The 25,620-nt window shown below is 41.8% G+C and overlaps 1 protein-coding gene across 1 annotated transcript in view; it reads right to left on the reverse strand.

Moving 5' to 3' along the window:
• Window positions 1-25,620, reverse strand: part of LOC126271916 (GDP-fucose protein O-fucosyltransferase 1) — an 80,186-nt gene that overhangs the window by 24,166 nt on the left and 30,400 nt on the right. The window contains exons 4-6 of the mRNA XM_049974309.1: window positions 25,287-25,478; window positions 12,624-12,796; window positions 1,259-1,495 (exon numbers count right to left, since the gene is read on the reverse strand). Of these exons, the coding sequence (XP_049830266.1) occupies window positions 1,259-1,495; window positions 12,624-12,796; window positions 25,287-25,478 (602 nt within the window). The remainder of the gene's footprint in view (window positions 1-1,258; window positions 1,496-12,623; window positions 12,797-25,286; window positions 25,479-25,620) is intronic.

Genomic DNA, 25,620 nt, shown 5'->3' on the forward strand with positions numbered 1-25,620 from the left:
GGGAAGGAAGTAGAATTCACGATTCTCAATCCAAATATTCTGATACATTATAGGAGCCACTAATGAGATAATCTTTTTTACTTAATTTTTTGGAGGTTTCAATTTCCTGCCCAATTCACATTGGCAATCTGTTATACACTTTCGCACCAAAATAAATCTCCATTTTGGCCCCTACACAGGGATGCATAGTCTATATGAAAATTATTTTTATTTATATTATTGTGGTTGTACATTGCAGAGTTCATCCTAAATCAACTCTTGTTATTAGTGAAAAATACCATAAGGGTATATATATGTTGGCACCCTGAGGAGGGTTCAAGAAGATGTTCAGTCATCAGCTTTACACAATATTGTTATTTCATGCTTCTGTAGAAAACACACTTTTCACTTTAACCTCTCTGCACCAGATTGTGTCACAGGAGAATATTGCATGAAGGAACACTAAGTATGCTAACAATCCTGTCTGTAGGTCACAGACAAATGTGAGACATTTCAGCTGGGAAAACTGAGTTTTTTGGTTAACTTCACCACATGCTGGTACCACCTCAGCTTATCCATTTGAATGCCCAGGAACTTTAGACACTGAACCTTCATCCAGTTTATGTTGATCTCTACTTCTGGTACCTCTAGGTCATTTTGCCATATTTCCAAGTTGTGTAATAACAAGTTTTTGTAAGATTAAGGGTTAAGCTGTGGCTTTGAAACAGTTATAAGTGTTTTCCAGTAATGCTCTTGGTTGTGTCTTAATATGTGTTTGGAATGCATCTGGAATCTCAAATAAAGGGCAAGTGACAGAAATTTTATATACAAGAGATATCAAATCAATGTATCTAGTTTTTCATTAATAATATACCAAACAATGTCAGGATGCAAGATGAAATGGCCTCTGCTCATTGAGATTTTTTCACAAGCAAATGTGAATTCCTCTAACAGAGCAGTGTCCCACTACTTCTTGTTATGGCACGATACATTTCTTTGGATATGTTCATGGCATGGGGGGATTTGTAGCATTTTCTTTTCCATCTGTGAATTCATTTATCATACCACACTAGCTTAAAAAAGTTACTATAAGTGGGAAAATATTCTGTATGTGCTTGTTAACCAGTTTTTGACATACAATGCTTGTTGGCTGAATATTGGTTAACAAAATAATATATTGCTGTAGAACACACAAAATGTTGTTTTCATTTATAATTATGAACTTTTTCTACCAAGAACTGACAGCAGAATCAGTTAACATCAAAAAATTTATACTAACCTCCATCCTCTTCAATGCTGTTCGCAGTTCAGTCAACATGTGATTACTATCTGAAGCCACAAATACCGATGCTACATCCTTCATTCCTCGGATTACTCTTTTAAGCTGTCTAATGACAGTTTCTGTTGATGGCATGCACATTTCATTTGTAGCCACTCCTCTTTCATTATTGTACCCAAGACACTGTGGGGCTGCAAATAGCTTGGGACTGTGTTTAACATGTTTACATGCATTACCCTGGAAACAAAAATTCCAAGTAACTGGCCTTCTTTTGACACAAAACAATAACACATTACCAGCACAGTAAATATGAAAGAAACTCTTCTGGACCTGTTCCAAAAAATTTCAGTCGATCCTGTTTTACTCCTATTTGCCAGTCTCTCTTATCCGTCTACGATGTAGAGCACTATATAATCATTCTGTGGTGATATTTTATAATGAAATGCCAACCAGTTAATAAATTTATACAAATGGATTTGTAAGAAGGAAACCACTGGAATGAAGCATTTGATATCCCAAATCTAGAGCAAGTGACACACCCTATCATTTAGAATCTATTTTATAGCCTATGTTTCACTTCTGAGTTAGATACATAATGATACCAACATTCCCATTTCAAATAATTTATATATATATTTTTTCTTTCCTGGGTACTTGGCCACCAACTCCTAGCATGAACGTCATTTCTAAAGGCTAACGATTTGTCTGATTCAAGATACTGTTTCGTTAGCATTTTTTTAAAAATTTATACTTAAAACATCTCCAGCAACTCCATTTCTCGGTGACAGAGTAAGGTGACTGATTGAATGGTAGGTTGATTTGGGGGAGGGGACCAAACAGTGAGGTCATCGGTCCCACGATCTAGGATGGTAGAAGCAGGGGAGAAACGACACAAACGAGAGTTCAGTCAATGTGCAAACAAAGGGGGAAAAGGGACATCAGGGCAGCAGGAACAGGAAAGAATAGGAGACACATGGGTGGGAATGGGGAGAGCACCGGAGCCCCAGAAACGCTACACGCAGTGGGGCACCACAGTGCAACCGACCTGTCCTATCACCTACACCATACCATATGATACACAGGGGACAACACCAGGCGAAGAAACCATAAGTAAAGAAGAAACAAAACAGCACAACAGACCACGCAAAACTGTAGGGAAGAGGCAGGGAGAACATGGCTGGTGTGAAGGCAAGGTCAAGGCCTCCACAACCAATGCCTATGCTAGCCGAGGGAGTAATTCCAGAGGAAAATTCAAGGACTTACAGTTGAGAGTACAAACCACTTTCACGAAGAAAACTAAGAACAGACATAATGGTACTAGGGTTGTCCACTAACACCTGAGACACGGAAGATGGGATGGCATTTTTAGTGTGATTCCCATTGGGAGATGCAGATGTAAGAACATCACCTGGCGGGTGTATCCTTGATGATGCGGAGTTTATTAGACAAGGGAATAGCCTCCCAAAAGTTAACGCATGATTGAGCAAAGAGGAATTTGATGTAAAGCAGTAAATCTGCCCCTGGAGTGGTCACAGAGAATGGGGAGTAGGTGGTCAAACCCCCAGCCACATGATAAGTAAGGTCATTGCCTTGGATACCTACGTGGGCAAGAATCCAAAAGAAATCAACCAAATAAGCAGCATCACTGAGACCAGCAAGAAAGTTGTGGATGGCAGAGACCAACAGGTGGCGGGAAAAACACCAAGCAGCGATAGCCTGAAGGCCACTCACTGAGTCCATACATAATACAACTTGGGTGAGGGAAGGCTGTGTAATAAAACAAAGGGCTTGATAGATGGCCATCAATTCTGCAGTAAACACCCCCACTTGTGGCAGGAAAGAGATGGTGTTAGGTGCTAACAGAAGTGATATTCCATGCTGACAGAGGTCGTGAAGGCATATGCCACACGATCAGTGGAAATAGAGCTACCGGTGTAAAAAGAATGGCATCCTGAAATCTCTGTAAGAGTGTCTGGAACACACAATAGATCACCACTGGAGCGATGGGGGCTTTGGTCCCAAGAAAAGAGCCAGCTGAAACCATGGTCAAGAAACTAACCAAGTAGGGGAGACGGAGTCATGGCAGAGAGAAGTGAAGTGAAGCCCAACTGGTAAACTCATCTGAGGGTGGGCAGTGGGCAGCAGGTGGGCAATGGCCCGAAGCCACAAAAAGAACAAAGTAGGAAGGGTGATCAGGAGAAGAGCAGATAGTGAAGGCATAAGAAACCAGGAGCTGAGACTGCCAAATCAAAAAGGGAGGGTTCCCTGCCTCAACAAGAAGACTACCGACAGGGCTCGTGTGAAAGGCACTGATGTCTAAATAGCTACCACAATGGTGAACTGGGTCCAAGAGGAGCAATGTGGAAGGGGTATCTGACCCATAAACTTGAATAGCTATAGTCCAGACAGGACAGAACCAATGCCTGGTAAAGGGCATGAATAATCCACACTCCAAGAGGTGTGGGCAAGGAAGCGAAGGGCATTGAGTTTATGAAAACAGCTAACCTTCAGATGATGGATAAAGGGCAACAAAGTTAGCTTGTTGTCAAAAAGAAGACCCAGAAACGGAACTGGTGGACCACAGTCAGATCTCTAATTTTACATTCGTGATCTCCTCGGGAGGTAAAAGTAGTGGAAGCAATATATTTGATACCTCATCCAGAAACGCACCCTCTACAAAACCTGGACTGCAAGCTACACTGTGATGCAGAGCGCCTCTCTTGCAGAGTCTGCCACTTGAGTTTGCTAAACATCTCCGTAATGCTATCATGCTTACCAAATAACCCTGTGACGAAACGCATCACTCTTCTTTGGATCTTCTCTATCTCCTCTGACAACCCAACCTGGTACGAATCCCACATTGATGAGCAATACTCAAGTATAGGTCGAACGAGTGTTTTGTAAGCCTCCTCCTTTGTTGATGGACTACATTTTCTAAGTACTCTCCCAATGAATCTCAACCTGGCACCCGCCTTATCAACAATTAATTTTATATGATCATTCCATTTCAAATCGTTCCGCTATCATATAATCATACAATAAAAGATCCTTCTTGACACTGTCTTGACATGGGTCATAGCATAAACTACAGAGAGACAAAGGTTCTTTCGTCCTCCTCCAAACACTGGGACGCCACTATTAAAGAAGCTGTCAAAACACGTATAAGTAACAACCTGAGCAATAGACACACGACATTACAATTTAGCAAACCATGGGAACCAGCACTGGTAGTACTAAGGCAACATCAGGTGCAGACAAATGAATCCAACGAGTCAACGCAGATGGGGAATATGAATCCAGACACTTAAACTGGACGCCAACACTGCGCTTTTCCCATGTAGTGCATGTTAAGACCGTGGCTTGTTACTCCGACAAGGGGCTCTGGATGTCAACATCCTCTATAATTCATCTACGATGATATTACAGCCCTAGCCTCTTGCTGGCCGCACTTTTCTATTGAACCAGCGCATATATTGGCGAGCCAGTGCAGCAACACGTCCAAAAAGAAACTGAAGATGATGACTGCTGTGGATGCTCTAGCATAGGGATTACTGATGACAATGTGGATAAAGTACATAAAATAGTTCTGGAAAAATCAGCAGATCACCATCAGAGAGGCTGCTGTTGATGTCGGCATATCCTTTGGTAATGCCAAGCCATTTTTCCGTGTTTTGATTAGGAAATACATAGCAGCAAAGTCTGTTCTGAAATTGTTGAATTTTGACCAAAAAATGACGATAGACACTGCTCAGGGGCTGTTGGATGAAGTTTACAATGATCCGTAACTTCTAAAGAAGGTTACAGCAGGTGATGGAACATGGGTATACAGGTATGACAATGAACCCAAGGTCCAGTTGTCCCAATGAAAACTGCTTGAACAGCCAAGACTGAAAAAAATTCAACAAGTTCGATTACATGTAAAGGTTCTTCTGAATGTTTTTTTGATTACAATGGGATAGTGCATCATGAGTTCCTGCCTTACATTGTATGGTCAATAAAGAATACTATCTGGAAGCTATGCTTGGTCTTCATGAAGCAATCTGAAGAAAAAGATCAGAATTGTGGCAAAACTACTGATGGAAATTGCATCATGAGAATGTTCCCACTCACATCTTAATGCTTGTCCATAAAATTTTGGAAAAAAAAGAAAAAAAACTTATGTTGCCTTAGCCAATGTATTTGTCGGACATGGTCTCCTGTGACTTCTTTCTATTCCTGAGGCTGAAGAGCTGAAGAGAACCATGGAAGGATGTTTTGCCACCACTGATGAGATAAAAACAAAATTGCTGGAGCGTCTGAACACCATAACAAAAAGTGAGTTCCAGATTGAAAAAAGTGGTGGCACAAGTGTATCATATCTGAGAGGGATTATTTTGTCAATTGATAAATAGAGATTTTTTTAAGAAATAACGAAAATTCCCTTTATATTTTTATCACACCTCATATTTGTATGAACTGGACACTAAGCCGTATTCAACTGCTTTGTGTTTAAAGATAGAACAAAACCAACAGAAGCTGTTAATATATGAAGCACTTCCACATCTTTCTTTGGGTACAATACTTGAAAGCAGAGGTTCTCACACATTTTGGTGACAAAACTCATTTAAAATACTAAATATTTTGAGGGGCCCTAAAATAAGCAAAACTTGGTTTATATTCACTCTTTCATTATAAACATTTAATGAAAATCTTACAAAAACAGGTACGTTATACATTACCAACTTCGACAACAATACACAAGACACAAAATAAGACTATTGACTCCACCGTACATTGACAAAATTGTTTCTGTTCCATTTAATGGGAGGTATGACTTTTTTTCTGACCAACTGTTTTACGTCAGGCTTCAAGGAAGAGAGGTGAAGTCGCATATTAGGTTTAGCATCCAGTCTAGTGCAGTAATTTGCCTTTGCAGCTGCACATGCTGAGAATACCATTTCATAAAAATAAGTTTATGGGAATGGGAGAAGAACAGTTACAGTTTATGAGGCAAGCTATGGATATTTTTCACTAACCTAGCACCAAAAATCATCAAGACACATTGATTTTTGATTCCATGCTTGTATCTGACGTTATTTCTAAAAAGAATTCACAAGTTTTGTTTGACATATTTTACAGCTTCTGCAAATTTGGTGCAAAAGGATTCTGAATCCACAAATTCATTTTCAGTTTTTTATTCTGCTCTTCGGCAAAATGCACCTTGAAAAGTGCATTTCACAGAGACATTAGACCAGTTCTTGAAATATTTCATTTGGTAATTCTGCTATCTCGCCAATGAACATATTCAGTGGTAAAAAGCTGTCTGCTTCTTTCTTGCTGAAAGAAATAATCAAAAAACCTAATTTTTTGGGGCATTTGGTTTTTATTAGTATTGAAAACTGTTGTCAATTTACCTTGTCAAGATTTAATTAATTAAATTTTCCAAGTATGTATGATAAAACAGCTAGTCCGAACACCCAAGGCGCGCTGCTCGAACAGCTTTGTAATTTAAAAGAAATGTTAGTCATAAAAGCTTGTAATTCAGCTCTCAGTTTGAATAATTTTGTTAAGTCTTACCCTGAGATAACCATCTAACCTCAGAGTGGAGCAGTAGTATTTTATATCTGCTCCAATGATCTTCAGTCAGCACTTACAAGGGGTGATTTAACTCAACTGATTATTTTCATTTTACATCTACATTCATACTCTGCAAGCCACCCAACAGTGTGTGGCGGAGGGCACTTTACGTGCCACTGTCATTACCTCCCTTTTCTGTACCAGTCGCGTATGGTTCACGGGAAGAACGACTGTCTGAAAGCCTCCGTGCGCGCTCGGATCTCTCTAATTTTACATTCGTGATCTCCACGGGAGGTATAAGTAGGGGGAAGCAGTATATTTGATACTTCATCCAGAAACGCACCCTCTCGAAACCTGGCGAGTAAGCTACACCGCGATGCAGAGCACCTCTCTTGCAGAGTCTGCCATTTGAGTTTGCTAAACATCTCCGTAACGCTATCACGGTTACCAAATAACCCTGTGACGAAACGCGCCACTCTTCTTTGGATCTTCTCTATCTCCTCCGTCAACCCAACCTGGTACGGATCCCACACTGATGAGCAATACTCAAGTATAGGTCGAATGAGTGCTTTGTAAGCCACCTCCTTTGTTGATGGACTACATTTTCTAAGGACTCTCCCAATGAATCTCAACCTGGTACCCGCCTTACCAACAATTAATTTTATATGATCATTCCATTTCAAATCGTTCCGCACGCATACTCCCAGATATTTAACAGAAGTAACTGCTACCAGTGTTTGTTCCGCTATCATATAATCATACAATAAAGGATCCTTCTTTCTATGTATTCGCAATACATTACATTTGTCTATGTTAAGGGTCAGTTGCCACTCCCTACACCAAGTGCCTATCCGCTGCATATCTTCCTGCATTTCGCTACAATTTTTTAATGCTGCAACTTCTCTGTATACTACAGCATCATCCGCGAAAAGCTGCATGGAACTTCTGACACTATCTACTAGGTCATTTATATATATTGTGAAAAGCAATGGTCCCATAACACTCCCCTGTGGCATGCCAGAGGTTACTTTAACGTCTGTAGATGTCTCTCCATTGATAACAACATGCTGTGTTCTGTTTGCTAAAAACTCTTCAATCCAGCCACACAGCTGGTCTGATATTCCGTAGGCTCTTACTTTGTTTATCAGGCGACAGTGCGGAACTGTATCGACCACCTTCCGGAAGTCTAGGAAATAGCATCTACCTGTGAGCCTGTATCTAATAATTTCTAGGTCTCATGAACAAATAAAGCGAGTTGGGTCTCTCACGATCGCTGTTTCCGGAATCCATGTTGATTCCTACAGAGTAGATTCTGGGTTTCCAAAAATGACATGATACTCGAGCAAAAAACATGTTCTAAAATTCTACAACAGATCGATGTCAGAGATATAGGTCTATAGTTTTGCGCATCTGTTCGACGACCCTTTTTGAAGACTAGGACTACCTGTGCTCTTTTCCAATCATTTGGAACCTTCCGTTCCTCTAGAGACTTGCAGTACACGGCTGTTAGAAGGGGGGCAAGTTGTTTCGTGTACTCTGTGTAGAATCGAATTGGTATTCCGTCAGGTCCAGTGGACTTTATTGCTTCATCTATAATCAATTTTAGATATAACACCGTCTTATCTATTGTGAGTGGTTGACTATGCACAATACAATGGCCAGAACTACATATTGGCACTTTTACTTTTCATTTGTGATGCCATAGCTAGTGCTTTAACAGTCACAACCTCATCCCATGTGCACAAATATTGATAGAATCGTCCCAACTGAAATGTTCTTTTTTTTTTTTTTTTTTTTTTTAATAAATTGTTAACTATTTCACAAATTTCTTTTCTGGTAGTGTTAGCTGGCTGTGATGCACACTTACACAAGTCTTCTTTGAGTGCATGTTTATATGGATATCACATAGTTATCTGAATGATGACAAGTCCAGCAATATCAATCAACCCATCCATTTGCAAGACCAATTTGTTGCATTGAAGGCTACCAAATAAAGCTTGTTTGACATAGTGTGTGAGATAATTAATTCAACATGGAACAGTGTCTTTCAAAAGTGGTGCTTTAGAAAGATGCTTTGCAGATTTTTCATTGAGTATACATTTGAGTTATGTCAGCCACACACGGTTTTATTAAATTCCTAGCAATATTAGGCTGCTTGTCGCCTCATTTTTGGCTATAAAACAATGAAAGAAAAAATATTTTAACCACAACCAACACTAATACTATATTTATATGAATTGTCAGTGTGAGACAAGAGTTTATGTTCTTTGTTCCTTAGGTTGATGATATTTTGGCAGAGACCTCACAGAGACCTTGCAGAGCCCTAGGGCTCTGTGGAGCACACTCATTATTGCTGCTTTAAAGGAACAAAGAACTGTTAATGCAGAATAGGATATAATAATTTGTTTGTCACAAATCTATTATGAAACCATGAAAAATGACTATGTTTCCAGCTGCCAAACAACACACAAAGTAATCTAATATTACCAAGAAAAATATTTCATTTCTAATTGTCTGTTTCAACCTACTTTATCACATAAAATCTCTTTTCCTTCACTTACATCAAATAAACATACATGGACAGTGATTTTAACAGCACAACCACAGCCAGTGCGTCACATGTAACCCATGCCTGATCTGATGCTGGCCTGCCTCTCACCATTTGTTTTTGTAGTTTTTCCATTTTTTTAAAGTCTTTTTCATTCTCTCCTGAAATGAAGAGTGCAGGCCCTTGCAGAACTTAGTTCTTCTGAGTTAAGTCTTGCTGGAATTGGGGTGGGGGGTCCCAATTTGGAATAATAACTTGTCTCATGGCACAATATTTTTGAACTTGCGGCCCTTTTGAAGTCAAAGTAATGGTTTTGAGGCACCTGTTCAAGAGGGACCAAAATTAGCTCAAAAAATGTTTCCAGAATTAGTCTCAACAATTGAAAAGTGTTGAAAGCAAATATTCTGAAACATATACATGGTGGTCCATTGATAGTGACCGGGCCAAATATCTCACAGAATAAGCATCAAACGAAAAAACTACAAAGAATGAAACTCATCTAACTTGAAGGGGAAACCAGATGGCGCCATGGTTGGCCCGCTAGATGGCGCTGCCATAGATCAAACGGATATCAACTGCGTTTTTTAAAATAGGAACCCCCATTTTTTTTATAACATATTCGTGTAGTACGTAAAGAAATATGAATGTTTTAGTTGGAACACTTTTTTTGCTTTGTGATAGATGGCGCTGTAGTAGTCACAAGCATATAAGTATGTGGTATCGCGTAACATTCCACCAGTGCGGATAGTATTTGCTTTGTGATACATCACCCGTGTTAAAATGGACCGTTTACCAATAGCAGAAAAGGTAGATATCGTGTTGATGTATGGCTATTGTGATCAAAATGACAAACGGGCATGTGCTATGTATGCTGCTCGGTATCCTGGATGACATCATCCAAGTGTCCGGACCGTTCACCAGATAGTTACGTTATTTAAGGGAACAGGAACTGTTCAGCCACATGTGAAACGTCAGCCACGACCTGCAACAAATGATGATGGCCAAGTAGGTGTTTTAGCGCTGTTGCGGCTAATCCACACATCAGTAGCAGACAAATTGCACGAGAATTGGGAATCTCAAAAACGTCTGTGTTAAGAATGCTACAACAACATCGATTGCACCCGTGCCATATTTCTATGCACCAGGAATTGTATGGCGACGACTTTGAATGTCTGCCACTGGGCACAAGAGAAGTTATGGGTCGATGACAGATTTTTGCATGCGTTCTATTTAGTGACGAAGCGTCATTCACCAACAGCAGTAACGTAAACCGGAATAATATGCACTATTGGGCAACAGAAAATCCACGATAGCTGCGACAAATGGAACATCAGTGACCTTGGTGGGTTAATGTATGGTGCGGCATTATGGGAGGAAGGATAATTGGCCCCCATTTTATTGATGGCAATCTAAATGGTGCAATGTAAGCTGATTTCCTACGTAATGTTCTACCTTAGTTACTACAAGATGTTTCACTGCATGACAGAATGGCAATGTACTTCCAACATGATAGTTGTCCGGCACATAGCTCACATGCGGTTGAAGCGGTATTGAATAGCATATTTCATGTCAGGTGGATTGGTCGTCGAAGCACCATACCATGGCCCACGCGTTCACCGGATCTGACATCTCCAAATTTCTTTCTGTGGGGAAAGTTGAAGGATATTTGCTATTGTGATCCACCGCAATGCCTGACAACATGCGTCAGCGCATTGTCAATGCATGTGCGAACATTACGGAAGGCGAACTACTCGCTGTTGAGAGGAATGTCATTACACATATTGCAAAACTGCATTAAGTTTGACAAACATCATTTTGAGCATTTACTGCATTAATGTGGTATTTATAGGTAATCACACTGTAACAGCATGCATTCTCAGAAACAGTAAGTTCACAAAGGTACATGTATCACATTTGAACAACTGAAATAAAATGTTCAAACATACCTATTTCTGTATTTTAATTTAAAAAACCTACCTGTTACCAACTGTACGCCTAAAATTGTGAGCCTTATGTTTGTGACTATTACAGCGCCATCTATCACAAAGCGAAAAAAGTGGTCCAACTAAAACATTCATATTCCCTTACGTACTGCATAAATATGTAATAAAAAAATGGAGAATTCCTATTTAAAAAAATGCAGTTGATATCCAGTTGACCTATGGCAGTGCCATCTAGTGGGTCAACCATAGTGCCATCTGGTTTCCCCCCTTCAAGCTAGACAAGTTTCTTTCTTTGTAGTTTTTTCGTTTGACACTTATTTCGTGAGATATTTGGCCTGGTCACGATCAATGGGCCACCCTGTATACACATTGATTCATACAAAAAAAATTTCTTTCACTGTTTTTGTAAAATACAAAAAAATGGCCCTCTTAATTATGAACATGGCTAATATATGGTGAGTATTACTGTGAATACACCATCAAAAATGTGAGTGAATATTGCCTCTGAACTGGCAAAGGATGAAACACTGAAAAACTATTTATTCTCAATTTAGTATTTCACTTATTTGTAAGTGAAACTTGAGCACATTACTGAAACATTTTCTGATAGCTTTGTGGTTTTTAAGTTAATGCCTAAATAATCTAAAGTAGCTGAATGAAACAGTCTTAAATTCTCTTGGAGTGTTTTAAGTCTGGAGTATATTACGTAGGTAGTAGGAATGTGTCTCATGCCCTTTTAACAATGGTTTATCCAGGATGGAATAATAATAATAATAATAATAATAATAATAATAATAATAATAATGAAATTTCAGATTGCTACTCAAAACGAAGAGAAGTATAAAGAGGATGGATAGCATTTCATATTTTTCTAGTGATGTATTCCAAGAACATTAGTGAGACAGTAGTTGAACATCAACAGTGTTTTGTCTCCATTCTCCATAGAACACAAACATACCCCAGTAAGTGTTGCTACAATACAATGGATCGAGAATCACTGTGTCATTACCCGAGTTAAGGAGTGAAGTTCATGGAGCTACCCCACATACCTGTAATTACATAATATAGAATCCTGTACTGATTGTAAGGTTTCCAGCAATATGTGAAATTGACTTTTGTCATGGATGGCAGTGCCATTCATTATCCCAGACTGCTAATTGGTCACTGAAGCATTGCCCAGATACTGTCATCAACACATCTACTACATAAGAAACTAAATTCTTTATAACATGTGGCATTATCCAAAGGTGTGAAATGATTAAGATCTTGAAGTAGTCTTTAAAAAAGTTATATAATTATAAACAAAAGATTGCCTTACCCAGTCAACACCATTTCTTAAATGAATTCCAATGAACCCTCCTCTTGGAAGGACATTCTTAATGAACCTTTTGGCTTTATTCAAAACTCTTTCATTCCAGAACAAATATTGGTGGAGCTCCCGGTTTTCCTTCTGAATTGGAAAACTGGCTGGTGCCCCCATGAATGCCATCACTGTAAAATTAAATATAAAATAATTCATTACATTTAACAAATTTTGTATTTTTGTTTACTTATCATACTGCAAGAGAGCCTTGTATGTAGTTAGTTTGAGGTGAGGAACTATAATGTAGGTTGCTTAGCACCTAGTATGATGTAGTTCATCAAGTAAAAGGCAGTGCCTCTTTAAGTCTATTGTTTAACCATTTCTCCAGATCAATAAGTGAATAAAATAAATAGCACACTATCTGCCAACATTACATTTCTTGAATGATGGATTATTTTCAGGTAATGAAAACTTACTACACTATATGGATGCAGAACATTTCTTGCCTGAATAATAATAAATGCATTATTCCAGGTGATAATGTTCATTCTTTCAAATGAACTCATGATTGGCCCACCTGTTTATCATCTTGACTGTTCCAATCTTAGATAATCACCAGTAAACTGTGGAATAACATACACTGTTACCTGACCTGAAGTTTTCAGTATCACTGATGTGTTCTCACTGCTTCCTTTCATATTTAATGTGGACACCCTGCCCATCTCAGCAGTCCGAAGTTTTAACTCCTGAGGACGATGGCAGCGAATGCAGTAAAAAACTCAAGAATTTTATGTTGACTTTCGAGGCTTGACAACTAACAACATTTTATCCAAAGATCACTGAAGTTAACAGTCCCTTATAGCTTATGGCAGGTGACGTACGCCCTGGCCATTGCTTGCAAAGTTCATTGTCAGAGCACAAGTTTTACAACAGTCATGGTATGAATACTTGACTTAGATAGAAGATGATGGGAGAAACATTCACAGAAACACCACAACATTTTGAGAAAATATCTTGGCTGAAAAAGCAGACGCATTTCAGAGGAGTGTCAGAAGCCTGATATGGAGAAAGGATGTACCCCCCCCCCCCCCCCCCAATCAGTAAAAAGGTTATATCAGTCATACTATGTCCCAATCCTGACATATGCACCCAAAACCTGGATTATGAAAGGAAGAGAGAAAAGCAAAGCAAAAGCTAGTGAAATGAAATTCTTGAGGAACAGTACTGGAGTGACAAAGATAGACAGGTTAAGAAACGAGAGGATCAGAGAGTTAATGAAGGTAGAACCTCTACAGAAGGAGAGAGAGAAATCAAGGCTGAGATGGTATGGGCATGTTAAATGAATGGAGGAGAAGAGAATACCCAGGAGGATACACGAGATGAAACTGGAAGGAAAGAGACCAAGAGGAAGACCGAGAGACAGATGGCTGAAGAGTGGAGGAATGTGTCCAGAAGAAAGGAGAAGACTAAGACTAGACCGAGGTGAAAACGGAGAGATGTTGGCAAGATAGAAGACGATGGAGAGGCCTATGTTCCAAACAGACCTGGCCAGAGGCTGGAAGCTGTCCATGATGATGATGATGCAATATGAGACATGTGTATAGGTGAATGACTCTTTCTCAACATATGTGCTTAGAGGGATGTGTGCACACTATTCCAGTGATCAAACTGTAGCTGCATGTTAATGCACCTATGCGGCTGGGCAGTGGATGTGCTGATCAGAGCTAGGTGTGCTGGTGATGTGTACAAATGAGGCTGCAGCTCTAATGTGCCCCTCAAAGGCAAATTGAGTGTTATAACGTCAAATTAAACACATGTATTTCAAAAACGACACAACACATGTAAGTCACAAAGCAAGAAGACAAAGTAAGACATGTGTACACGGTAACATTCAAATCAGCACTGAGTCCAAGTCTGGTGGCCGCTGGCTGGCTGGCCACTTAGGTGGCGCAGCTGCTGCATGGCTGGCAGACAGCGCGTAACTGCGGCGGTATTTTGAAAGATCGGCGAGTCACAACACTTACCCCCCCCCCCCCCCCCCCTTGAATTTTTTTGCACTGGTCTTGAAGGAGGTGGCCTATAGGTTGCTAACATCCATAGGTATTGTTTGACTGGCTGTAAAGTCTTGAGGGGGAGGCTTCCCATACGGACGGAATTGTCCCCGATGATAACGGGTCGAGATGACAGGGGTTGAATCTGCTGGGACCCCGTGCGCCAATCTGCCCATTGCGGCAAGTCCGGTTGATATAACAGGAAACATGGGCGATGTGTCGGCATCCATAGGGGAAGGATGTGAGTAGAGTTGCTCCGACAGATGATGGCCATCTGGTTTCTGCATGGGCACGTCTCCTGGTGGCATTCGTTTTTGTGCTTGCACTGAGATGACGGTGAGAGGGCTGTGTGAGTAATGAGAGATGCCAAGATTTGAGCGTCAGGTAGAGCCGAAGGTGGTGTAGCGGCATTCGGAACAGGCATTGCCAGCACGCAAGGCTGAAGCTGGTCCAAATGACACACTGTAACACCTGTGTCCGTCTGGATTTCATACAGCTATCGGCCACAGTGTCATAAGATGCGGCCCGGACTCCATTTTGGCTGCCTGCCATATCCCCGTACCCTTACAAGGTTGCCAGTGGTGAACCGGCAAAGCGAAGGCACCCGCGGTCATGAGGTGGCAGGCCGCAGAAGGTGAAGTAGCGTGCGGGGCTGTCGGCCATGTAAGAGCTCAGCCGGGCTGTGGTCGCCCGTGGGGGTGAAACAGTAAAGCCAGAAATTGGAGAAGCGCATCATCAGCACCAGAAGAAGTCAGGAGTTTCCTAATCTGAGCCTTAAACATGCGGACCAGTCTTTCAGCCTCACCGTTTGATTGTGGATGGAACAGAGGGGCCGTGACATGCATGACACCATGACGAGCACAAATATCCACAAATTCGGAAGAGGCAAATTGCGGACCATTATCAGTAACAAGAGTAGAGGGAAGGACTTCCAAAGAGAAAATGTGAGCGGAGCACTTGTGGTTGCCGCGGTGGTAGGCGACGTGCAACAGACAATGAAAGGAAAGTTAGAGTAGGTGTCAATGACGAAGAGCCAATAAGTACCTAAAAAAGGTCCTGCGAAGTCAGCATGAATACGCTCCCAGGGCTTCTCAGGCGAAGACAACAGTGACAAAGATGACTTCGGGGTGGCAGCCTGTGACGCACAAGGGCCGCAAGCAGCGACCATGTGTGCGATTTCAGAGTTGATGCCGGGACAGTACACATGATGGCGCGCCAGAGAATTTGTGTGAGAGGCACCCCAGTGCCCTTGGTGAAGGCGGCGCAAGACCGAAGCACACAAAGACGCAGGTACAACAATACGAGGCGAAGCATTATCGGTGGAAAGGAGGATAACACCGTCCCTAGCCGTGAGGCGGTAGTGCAAAGCATATTAGTTCTGCAACGGATCAGAGGTCTTAGCGGACGGATGATCCCTTCTGAATACAGCATAAAACCTGGGAGAGGGTAGGATCAGAACCCGTAGCAGCCACCACCTGTTCCCCGGTGATGGGGAACCCGTCCACAACCCGCTGCTCGGCAACATCCAGGTGGAAACACAAAAGTTCGTCCCGATCGAATGCCAGATCAGGACCCATGGGAAGGCGAGACAGTGCATCATCAGCATTCGCATGTTGAGCCGTCGGCCGGAAATGAATCTCATAATTGAAACGAGACAAGTAAAAAGCCCAATGCTGTAGGCGGTGTGCAGCCTTGTCGGGAAGTGATGTTGATGGATGAAACAAGGAAACAAGTGGTTTGTGGTCCGTAACAAGATGAAATTTGGATCCATAAAGAAAAACACCAAACATATGAAGAGCATAAATAATGGCCAAAACTTCTTTTTCAATTTAAGAATATTTTCGTTGGGCATCCGTGAGCGTTTTGGAGGCATAAGCAATGGATTGTTCAGAACCGTCAGAAAAATGGTGCGCAAGGACTGCACCAACTCCGTATTGAGAGGTGTCCGTGGCAAGAACGAGATGTTGGCCAGGTCGATAAGTAGCCAGGCATGGGGCCTGTTTCAGCATAGTCTTCAATTTTTGGAAAGCCGCATCGCATGACATCGCATGACGCGGACCAGTGAAAGAGCACGTTTTTATGCAACAGGCGATGAAACAGCTGAGCCACCATAGCTGCAGATGGTAAAAACCTGTGATAGTATGCTATTTTCCCCAAGAAGGCCTGCAGTTCCTTAACAGATGTAGGGGGAGGAAAGGCATCGATCGCAGCGACAGTTTGCTGAAGCGAATACCATCCCGAGAGAGTTGGAACCCCAAGTATGTGATTGATGCCCGAAAAAAAATTGTGATTTCTGAAGATTACACTTAAGACCAGCAGTCTTTAAGACATGAAAAAGTGTGCAGAGATTCTGAAGATGTTCTTTAGTGGTGGAGCCAGTGACAACAATGTCGTCCATGTAATTGATACACCCAGGGACAGGGAGCAATAATTGTTCCAAGAATCGCTGAAAGAGAGCAGGGGTGTTGGCAACCCCGAATGGCAATCGTTGGTGTTGATAGAGGCCGAAAGGCGTGTTAAGGACCAGAAACTGCCAGGAAGCACTGTCGAGAGGAAGTTGATGATAAGCTTCTCACTGGTCAGTTTTAGAAAAATACTGGCCGCCAGCAAGATTAGTGAACAATTCTTCAGGCCAGGGCGTAGGGTAAGTGTTGAGCATTTGCAGTGGCTTTAAAATCGCCACAGAGATGAATATCACCATTGGGCTTAGCAACAACAACGACAGGAGAGGACCACTCACTGGAAGTGACAGGAAGCAAGACCCCCTGAAGTAGTGAGACGATCCAGCTCCCCTTTTACCCAATCACGAAGGGCCACAGGAATGGGCTGAGCCCTAAAAAACTTAGGTCGAGCAGTGGGTTTGAGCATGATATGAGCTTCAAAATCATTCGCACGGCCTAACCCAGGAGGAAAAAAAGGGACGAAAATGTCGTCGACAAGGAATCCAAGTGAGCATAAGGGATAGCATCAGAGAAGATACTGACAAGAGTCATCTATGGAGAACCCAAAAACGTGAAAGGCATTGAAACCAAAAAGATTCTTTGCGTTACTATAGTTGACCACAAATATGGGAACAGTGCGAACAACGGATTTGTAAGATACCTCAGCATCAAATTGTCCCAAGAGAGAAATCTTCTGTTTATTGTACATCTGTAATTGCCTAGTGACAGGTGATAGGGTTGGAGAACCCAACTGAAGATACGTCTGAGTTTCGCGATAGTAGCAGCAGAACCAGTATCCACCTGCGTGTGAACATCTCGAGCAAGTATTTGGACAGTGAGGAATAACTTCCCTGAAAGTGAAGAAGTGCAATTGACAGACAACACAGAAGCAGAATCAGCGTCACGGTCATGAACATCATGTATGCGGTTGGATTTGCAAACGGAAGACACATGACCCCTCTTTTTGCAATTGTGACACACGGCACAACATTGGGGGCAATCCTCCTGTGAATGTTTTGTAAAACATCACGGACATGAAGGAAGTTGCCGGGGATTTTGCTGCAGTTTCTTAGAGGGTTGTTTACGGTTAGGCCGAGGCTGCGCGTGGGAGCGTACTGCGGCCACGTCAGCCGGCGGGGACACGCCACACGCGTCGTCAACAGCGCACAGCAGTTGTATTTCCCCGTCACCCCACACTTCTATTTGCGCCCCAGCAGCGTGAGAAATTTCAAAAGACTGCGCGATGGATAGGATTTCATCTAGAGTCAGATTTGCCAACTGAAGGGCATGTTGCCTAACATCTTTGTCGGGCGCCAATCAGATAATAGCATCCCGTACCATGGAATCGGCGTATGGTTCTTTGTGAATGTCAGTAACAAATTGACACTTGTGACTGAGGCCGCGTAGTTCAGCAGCCCAAGCACGATAGGATTGATTTGGTTGTTTTTGACAACGATAAAAGGCAACACGAGAGACTACCACATGCGTTTGCTTATGAAAAATACGGACAGAAGTGAGCACATTTCAGAAGGACAGAGACGCAGGATCTTCCAAAGAAGCCAATTGCGACAACAACCGATACATTTGAGGTGAAATCCAGGAAAGGAACAGAGACTTACATGTTTGTTCGTCCGTGACATGAAATGCCAAGAAGTGCTGCTGAAGACGTTTTTCATAATCAGACCAATCTTCCGACGCCTCATCATAAGGAGGAACCGGAGGTATAGACAACAACGAGAAATGCCCCGCATTCGATGCCGTGAATCGCCGATGTGAGAAGCGTTTGCTGTTCAATGAGACCCTGCAATAGTTGCTCTACAGTAGCTGTGGAAACCAGTGGGTCAACGATGAGAAGGAAAAATCCACTACCTTGTCGCCAATGGTTATAACGTCAAGTTAAACATATGTATTTCAAAAACGACACAACACATGTAAGTTACAGAGCAAGTAGACAAAGTAAGACATGTGTACACGGTAACATTCAAATCAGCATTGAGTCCAAGTCTGGCGGCCGCTGGCCTGCTGCACTGAGGGGAGGTACTGATGTCGATCAGTGAGGCCTGGCATGAAGTTGGTGTTCCAAAACATCTTAAAGGTGTTCTATAGGATTCAGTTCAGCACCCTGTGCAGGCCAGTCCATTACAGGGATGTTATTGTCATGTAACCACTCCACTACAGGCCGTGCATTATGAACAGGTGCTCGATCGTGTTGAAAGATGCAATCGTCACCCCCAAATTGCTCTTCAACATCAATGTAGGCCTGTGCTGTGATAGTGCCACGCAAAACAAAAGGTGCAAGACCCCTCCGTGAATAACAGGACCACACTATAACACCACCACCTCCAAATTTTACTGTTGGCACTACGCACGCTGGCAGATGATGTTCACCAGGCATTTGCCCTACCCACACCCTGCCATCAGATCACCACATTGCGTATTGTGATTCGTCACTCCACATGTTTTTCCACTGTTCAATCATCCAATGTTTACACTCCTTACACTAAGCAAGGCATCGTTTCACATTTACTGGTGTCATGTGGCTTATGAGCAACTGCTCGACCATGAAATCCAAGTTTTCTCACCTCCTGCCTAACTGCCATAATACTTGCAGGGGATCCTGATGCAGTTTAGAGTTCCTGTGTGATGGTCTGGATATATGTCTGCCTATTACACATTATGACCCTCTTCAACTGTCAGTGAGGCCTGGATACAGTGACCCCTGAGTGGAAAGCCACCGGACGATAGATTTACAAAACATTTATTAACATCATTTAAGAAACATACATTGGTACTTACAGCATTTAACAGGATTACTTATACTGTGATTTCAAAGCAAACTTGTTTCATTAAAAAAGAAAGTTAACATTAGTGTTTGGTGGCACTAAGCCGCTTAGAAGGTTCTTAACAAAACCAGCAATATTTCTTTAATTACTGAGAAACACTAGCCTCATATATTAAAAAAAACGTAATAACATCTTGGCCTAAGGCCAATGGGTATAGCTTTAGTCCTGCAAAGTGGCCACCCGCTGTATTATCTTCAGCCAAATACAAAACCAAGTACAAGCGCACAGGCAGAGGTCTTTTTCTATGCTTGGAACAAGTACGACCTCTTACTTTAGGCGCATCAATACGACCACACAGCCGACTGACAGATCCAATCGATCTGCACAGATCAAGGTTAAGAGAATGCAAGCAAGTATAATTTATTGATCTCACAAAACATGTAATCATAATCATGAATTCTATACATGAGTAAACTTTACATTAAGAAAAAAAAGTAAAACTCCTCAAACCAGGAAAGTACTACGGAAAGGACAGACTGCTACTCACCACCATATAGAGAAGGTGTTGAGTAACACAAACCACCATATAGAGGAGACGTTGAGTACACGCACACACACGCACACACACACACACACACACACACACACACACACACACACATTGAGGCTGGACTGTAAGCAACTGCATCTGGTGGGAGAAGCAATCTGTGAATGGTGGGGATAAGGAGGAGGCTGGGACAGAGAAGGTGATGGATAGCAGTGTAGGGGTAGTGGATGGTGTAGTGCTGCTTGTGGGAGCATGCAGCGACATGGTGGGGACAGGGTAGGGCTGCTATGTGCAGTCAGGAGGTTTGAGTGGGGAGGGGAGAGGAAAAAGAGAGAAGTAAAGGTGGGGAAAAGATTAGAGTGTGGCATTGGTGGAATAGAAGCTTTGCGAGTGTGTGTGTGTGTGTGTGTGTGTGTGTGTGTGTGTGTGTGTGTGTGTTTTATTTGCTTGCTTGAATATGTGTTTGTTTACTACTTTAGGAGGAGGCCATTTGGCTGAAAGCTTAAATGTTATCATCTTTCCGTTACGCCGTCTGTGATTCAACATCATCTCTGTACAGTGAGTAGGAATCTATTCTTTTCATAATATTGTTATTCCACTCTGGATTTTTCCATTTTTTTTGACTCATCAAATCAGCACAAGTGTAAAGTTCTTCAGTTTATATTATGAATGCATATTTTTGCTGCACACCAAAAAGGTCTGAAAGCTCCAGACATTTTGTTGTTGCTTTGATGAATTTGATTCGCTGGCTATGTCGGATATGTTGGGAGTTAAAATTTGTGAAGCATGCAGGGTAGCAGTATCTGCAATATATGGATCTGCATTGTACAATGACTGGCTGGCAGATAATGAAAATATACCAGTCTTTAGATGCTGGGTTTCCAATTCCATATACAAATAAAAAAGTACTTTGTGGATGTGCATTTGTGCTAGAGACTGGAGATGTGCTGTTAAGGTTTCTAATTCGTTTTTTCAAAAATACATGCTGCAAAGGAAATAATATCATAACCTCTCGGGAAGTTGTATTCCCTGAGCACAGCAGGGTAAGGACCTTGTCATTTGCAGGGTCGACATCATTGACAGTTACTCGTCAGTTCGTGTATTAGACAGCAGCAATGTTTTTCACTGTATCTTTTCTAAGAGTAAACCTGGAATAATTGCTGTCCAACATTTCACACACACACACACACACACACACACACACACACACACACACACACACACACCAGCCAGAGACAGTGCTAATGTGTGTGCGAGTCGTGCTTGTGTGAATGTGTGTGTGCTTTTGACTTCAGAGGAAGGGCTGTTGTCCAAAAGCTAGACCATATGGCAGTCGGCAGTCTTTTTGTTGTGCCCGACTGTGACAACATCTCTTCTGTATGGTGAGTTGTAGTCTATCCTTTTCATAGTATTTACAAATCACAGCAGCTTGTAAAGGAACGAGGATGGTGTTGGCACATCAAAGACCCTAGAATTACTCCTCTTTAACAGATATTTGTTGGCAGCAGAAACAACGGAATTTTTACTTTGTTCAGGTTTGCTTTAACTGTTTGCACTTGGTTATTATTTGTGAGGAAGTGTAGACAGTCATTTCATTGCACTCAGTCTTTATAATTCACAGAATTAACGACCTAGAAAAAAGAAAAGCATGATACAGTAATACTCTTAAAATTCCACAAGTTTCTTGTTAGAATGCTCAAAGAACTAACACAAAGGTAATTTTAATGCTTGTACAAAACTGAGTCCTGTAACAGTGATACTGTCATAACACACTACCCGGGTGGTGGAGTGTCACTAGGCAGTTTCAGGAAAAACTGTAAGTGGCTGAAAAGAACTGGGTAGGCAATAGCAAACTGAAAATAAATCCAAAAGGGCAAATGGAGCAGTATTCAAACATGAGGCCAAGCATCTTCAGCAATGTATGAACAAAAGGTGAACAAGCCAACCAAGAGAAATAATCAAGAACAAGTATGTCAGTAGTGCGTGAATACAGGATGTTACAAAAAGGTACGGCCAAACTTTCAGGAAACATTCCTCACACACAAAGAAAGAAAATATGTTATGTGGACATGTGTCCGCAAATGCTTACTTTCCATGTTAGAGCTCATTTTATTACTTCTCTTCAAATCACATTAATCATGGAATGGAAACACACAGCAACAGAACGTACCAGCATGACTTCAAACACTTTGTTACAGGAAACATTCAAAATGTCCTCCGTTAGCGAGGATACATACATCCACCCTCCGTCGCATGGAATCCCTGATGCACTGATGCAGCCCTGGAGAATGGCGTATTGTATCACAGCCATCCACAAAACGAGCTCGATGAGTCTCAGCATTTGGTACCGGGGTTGCATAGACAAGAGCTTTCAAATGCCCCCATAAATGAAAGTCAAGGGGGTTGAGGTCAGGAGAGCGTGGAGGCCATGGAATTGGTCCGCCTCTACCAAGCCATCAGTCACCGAATCTGTTGCTGAGAAGCGTACAAACATTTCTACTGAAATGTGCAGGAGCTCCATCGCGCATGAACCACATGTTGTGTTGTACTTGTAGAGGCACATGTTCTAGCAGCACAGGTAGACTATCCCGTATGAAATAATGATAACGTGCTCCATTGAGAGTAGTTGGAGGAACATGGGGCCCAATCAAGACATTACCAACAGTGCCCGCCCAAACGTTCACAGAAAATCTGTGTTGATGACGTGATTGCACAATTGCGTGCGGATTCTCGTCAGCCCACACATGTTGATTGTGAAAATTTACAATTTGATCACGTTGGAATGAAGCCACATCCGTAAAGAGAACATTTGCACTGAAATGAGAATTGACACATTGTTGGATGAACCATTCGCAGAAGTGTACCTCTGGAGGCCAATCAGCTGCTGACAGTGCCTGCACATCCTGTACATGGTACGGAAACAACTGGTTCTCCCGTAGCACCCTCCATACAGTGACGTGGTCAACGCTACCTTGTACAGCAGCAACTTCTCTGACGCTGACATTAGGGTTATCGTCAACTGCACCAAGAATTGCCTCGTCCATTGCAGGTGTCCTCGTCGTTCTAGGTCTTCCCCAGTCACGAGTCATAGGCTGGAATGTTCCGTGCTCCCTAAGACGCGGATCAATTGCTTCGAACGTCTTCTTGCCGGGACACCTTCGTTCTGGAAATCTGTCTCGATACAAACGTAAAGCGCCACAGCTATTGCCCCGTGCTAATCCATACATCAAATGGGCATCTGCCAACTCCGCATTTGTAAACATTGCACTGACTGCAAAACCACGTTCGTGATGAACACTAACCTGTTGATGCTACATATTGATGTGCTTGATGCTAGTACTGTAGAGCAATGAGTCGCATGTCAACACAAGCACCGAAGTCAACATTACCTTCCTTCAATTGGGCCAACTGGTGGTGAATTGAGGAAGTACAGTCAGTACATACTGACGAAACTAAAATGAGCTCTAACATGGAAATTAAGTGTTTCCGGACACATGTCCACATAATATCTTTTCTTTATTTGTGCGTGAGGAATGTTTCCTGAACGTTTGGCCGTACCTTTTTGTAACACCCTGTATAATCATCGGTGACTGGATAGCTTTGGATACACCAATGCAACTGGCTAAAGTGCATTAATCTCTGTATTGATGTCTGATTCCAGTGATGATACTTAAGAGATGTAGTAAAACACAGCACCAAACCAGAGAACCACAGATACACATGACTATTGCACATGTCTCCCCTTCTGGGATGGGGAGACTCCTGCGCACGGTTCATGCTCGCAAATCACAGTTATGCGCCACTTTGCACCAGTGGAAATGCCTCCTTACCTCTTGGTGCAACAGCACCTGATATGCACTGAAAGTTGCACCAATGTGAACATGCCATTAGTAACATATTCGACAGCTTTCAGATTGGGTAAAAAAGTAATACATTCTTTGCCAAGCAAGATTTGGGCATTCCAGGCAATGTGGGGCAAAGTGGTGTGTTATCAGACAATATCGCTAAAACTGTACAAAAGAAGTATATGACATTCAGGATGTTTTTGTCCAATGCGAAAGTGATCATCTCTTCAGTGTAGATGAAGTAGAAGTAATCTGAGAATACACTACCTGTTGTTGCATCCTTTCTACCCTAAAGTGTCAAGGTTTCAGAAATGTTCTTGCATCCTCCTAACATTTGAGTCTTCCATTGACTAATTCATGTATTCTGTTCCATGGAGAATCCTTAGTCATGTAAACTGAGTCAACGTAAACAGTAACATAGAGAAGCAGCAATCTGAAAGTAATTATGCAGGCTGTATTAACCCTAAAATTCCAGCAATCTCATATTTGGCAAATAGCAGCCCGTACTATCTTAACATTTTATGTCCACTTCTGAATTTTCTTTAGACCACTGGCTCTGCAGTCTGGCCACAGCAGCCAGAGACAGTGGGCATTTGTGTGTGAGTTGTGCTTTTGTGACTGTTTTCTAATACGAAAGAAAGCCTGTTAGCCAAATACTTAAGTATAAAGTGGTCTTTCCATTGTGCCTCTTGCCAACTCAATATCTCCTCTATATGGTGAGTAGCAATCTATCCTTGAGGTATTGATATGTTACATAAGCAAGCTGGGATCCTTTTACTTCCCATTTTGTTTTGGCATCTGCCTCCTTCAATTTTTTTCCATTTTTAACTAATTAACATTAACATACATGAGTATAATCTGCATTTTCATTAAAGAAAAAGGTTGGCACTCAGTTTTAAAGAACATAGCACCAGATCTAATTTTGTGCTATCAATGAAGAAATAAAGCAGGGAACATCACAACCTCAAGGAAAAGTGTAACCCATATGCAAAAGAATGCTCACTGACTTACCTGGCCATTCTTTTGGTGGGAACTTCGTGTTCCAGGAATTTGCCATATCATGATGGTAGACATCAAAATGCAGTGGTCCATAATACTGTGAGGCAACAAAATCAACACCAAAGGTATCCCAAAATGGTCCAAAGGGATTTCCTTCCTTTGCATTACATCCAACATTGTTTCCTCTTTGAGAGTAGCAAAACACTGAAATGATAACAGCAATCAATTACACAAAAACATTCTACATCAGGTAACACATTAGTTCTATTGATTTAATAAAAACGTCTTTTGGGTAAATAAAAAGAGCAGATTATCTACAATCAATTCAAATGGAAAGTGTGCCAAA

The sequence above is a fragment of the Schistocerca gregaria genome, chromosome 5, assembly GCF_023897955.1.
Source record: "Schistocerca gregaria isolate iqSchGreg1 chromosome 5, iqSchGreg1.2, whole genome shotgun sequence".
NCBI lineage: Eukaryota > Metazoa > Arthropoda > Insecta > Orthoptera > Acrididae > Schistocerca > Schistocerca gregaria.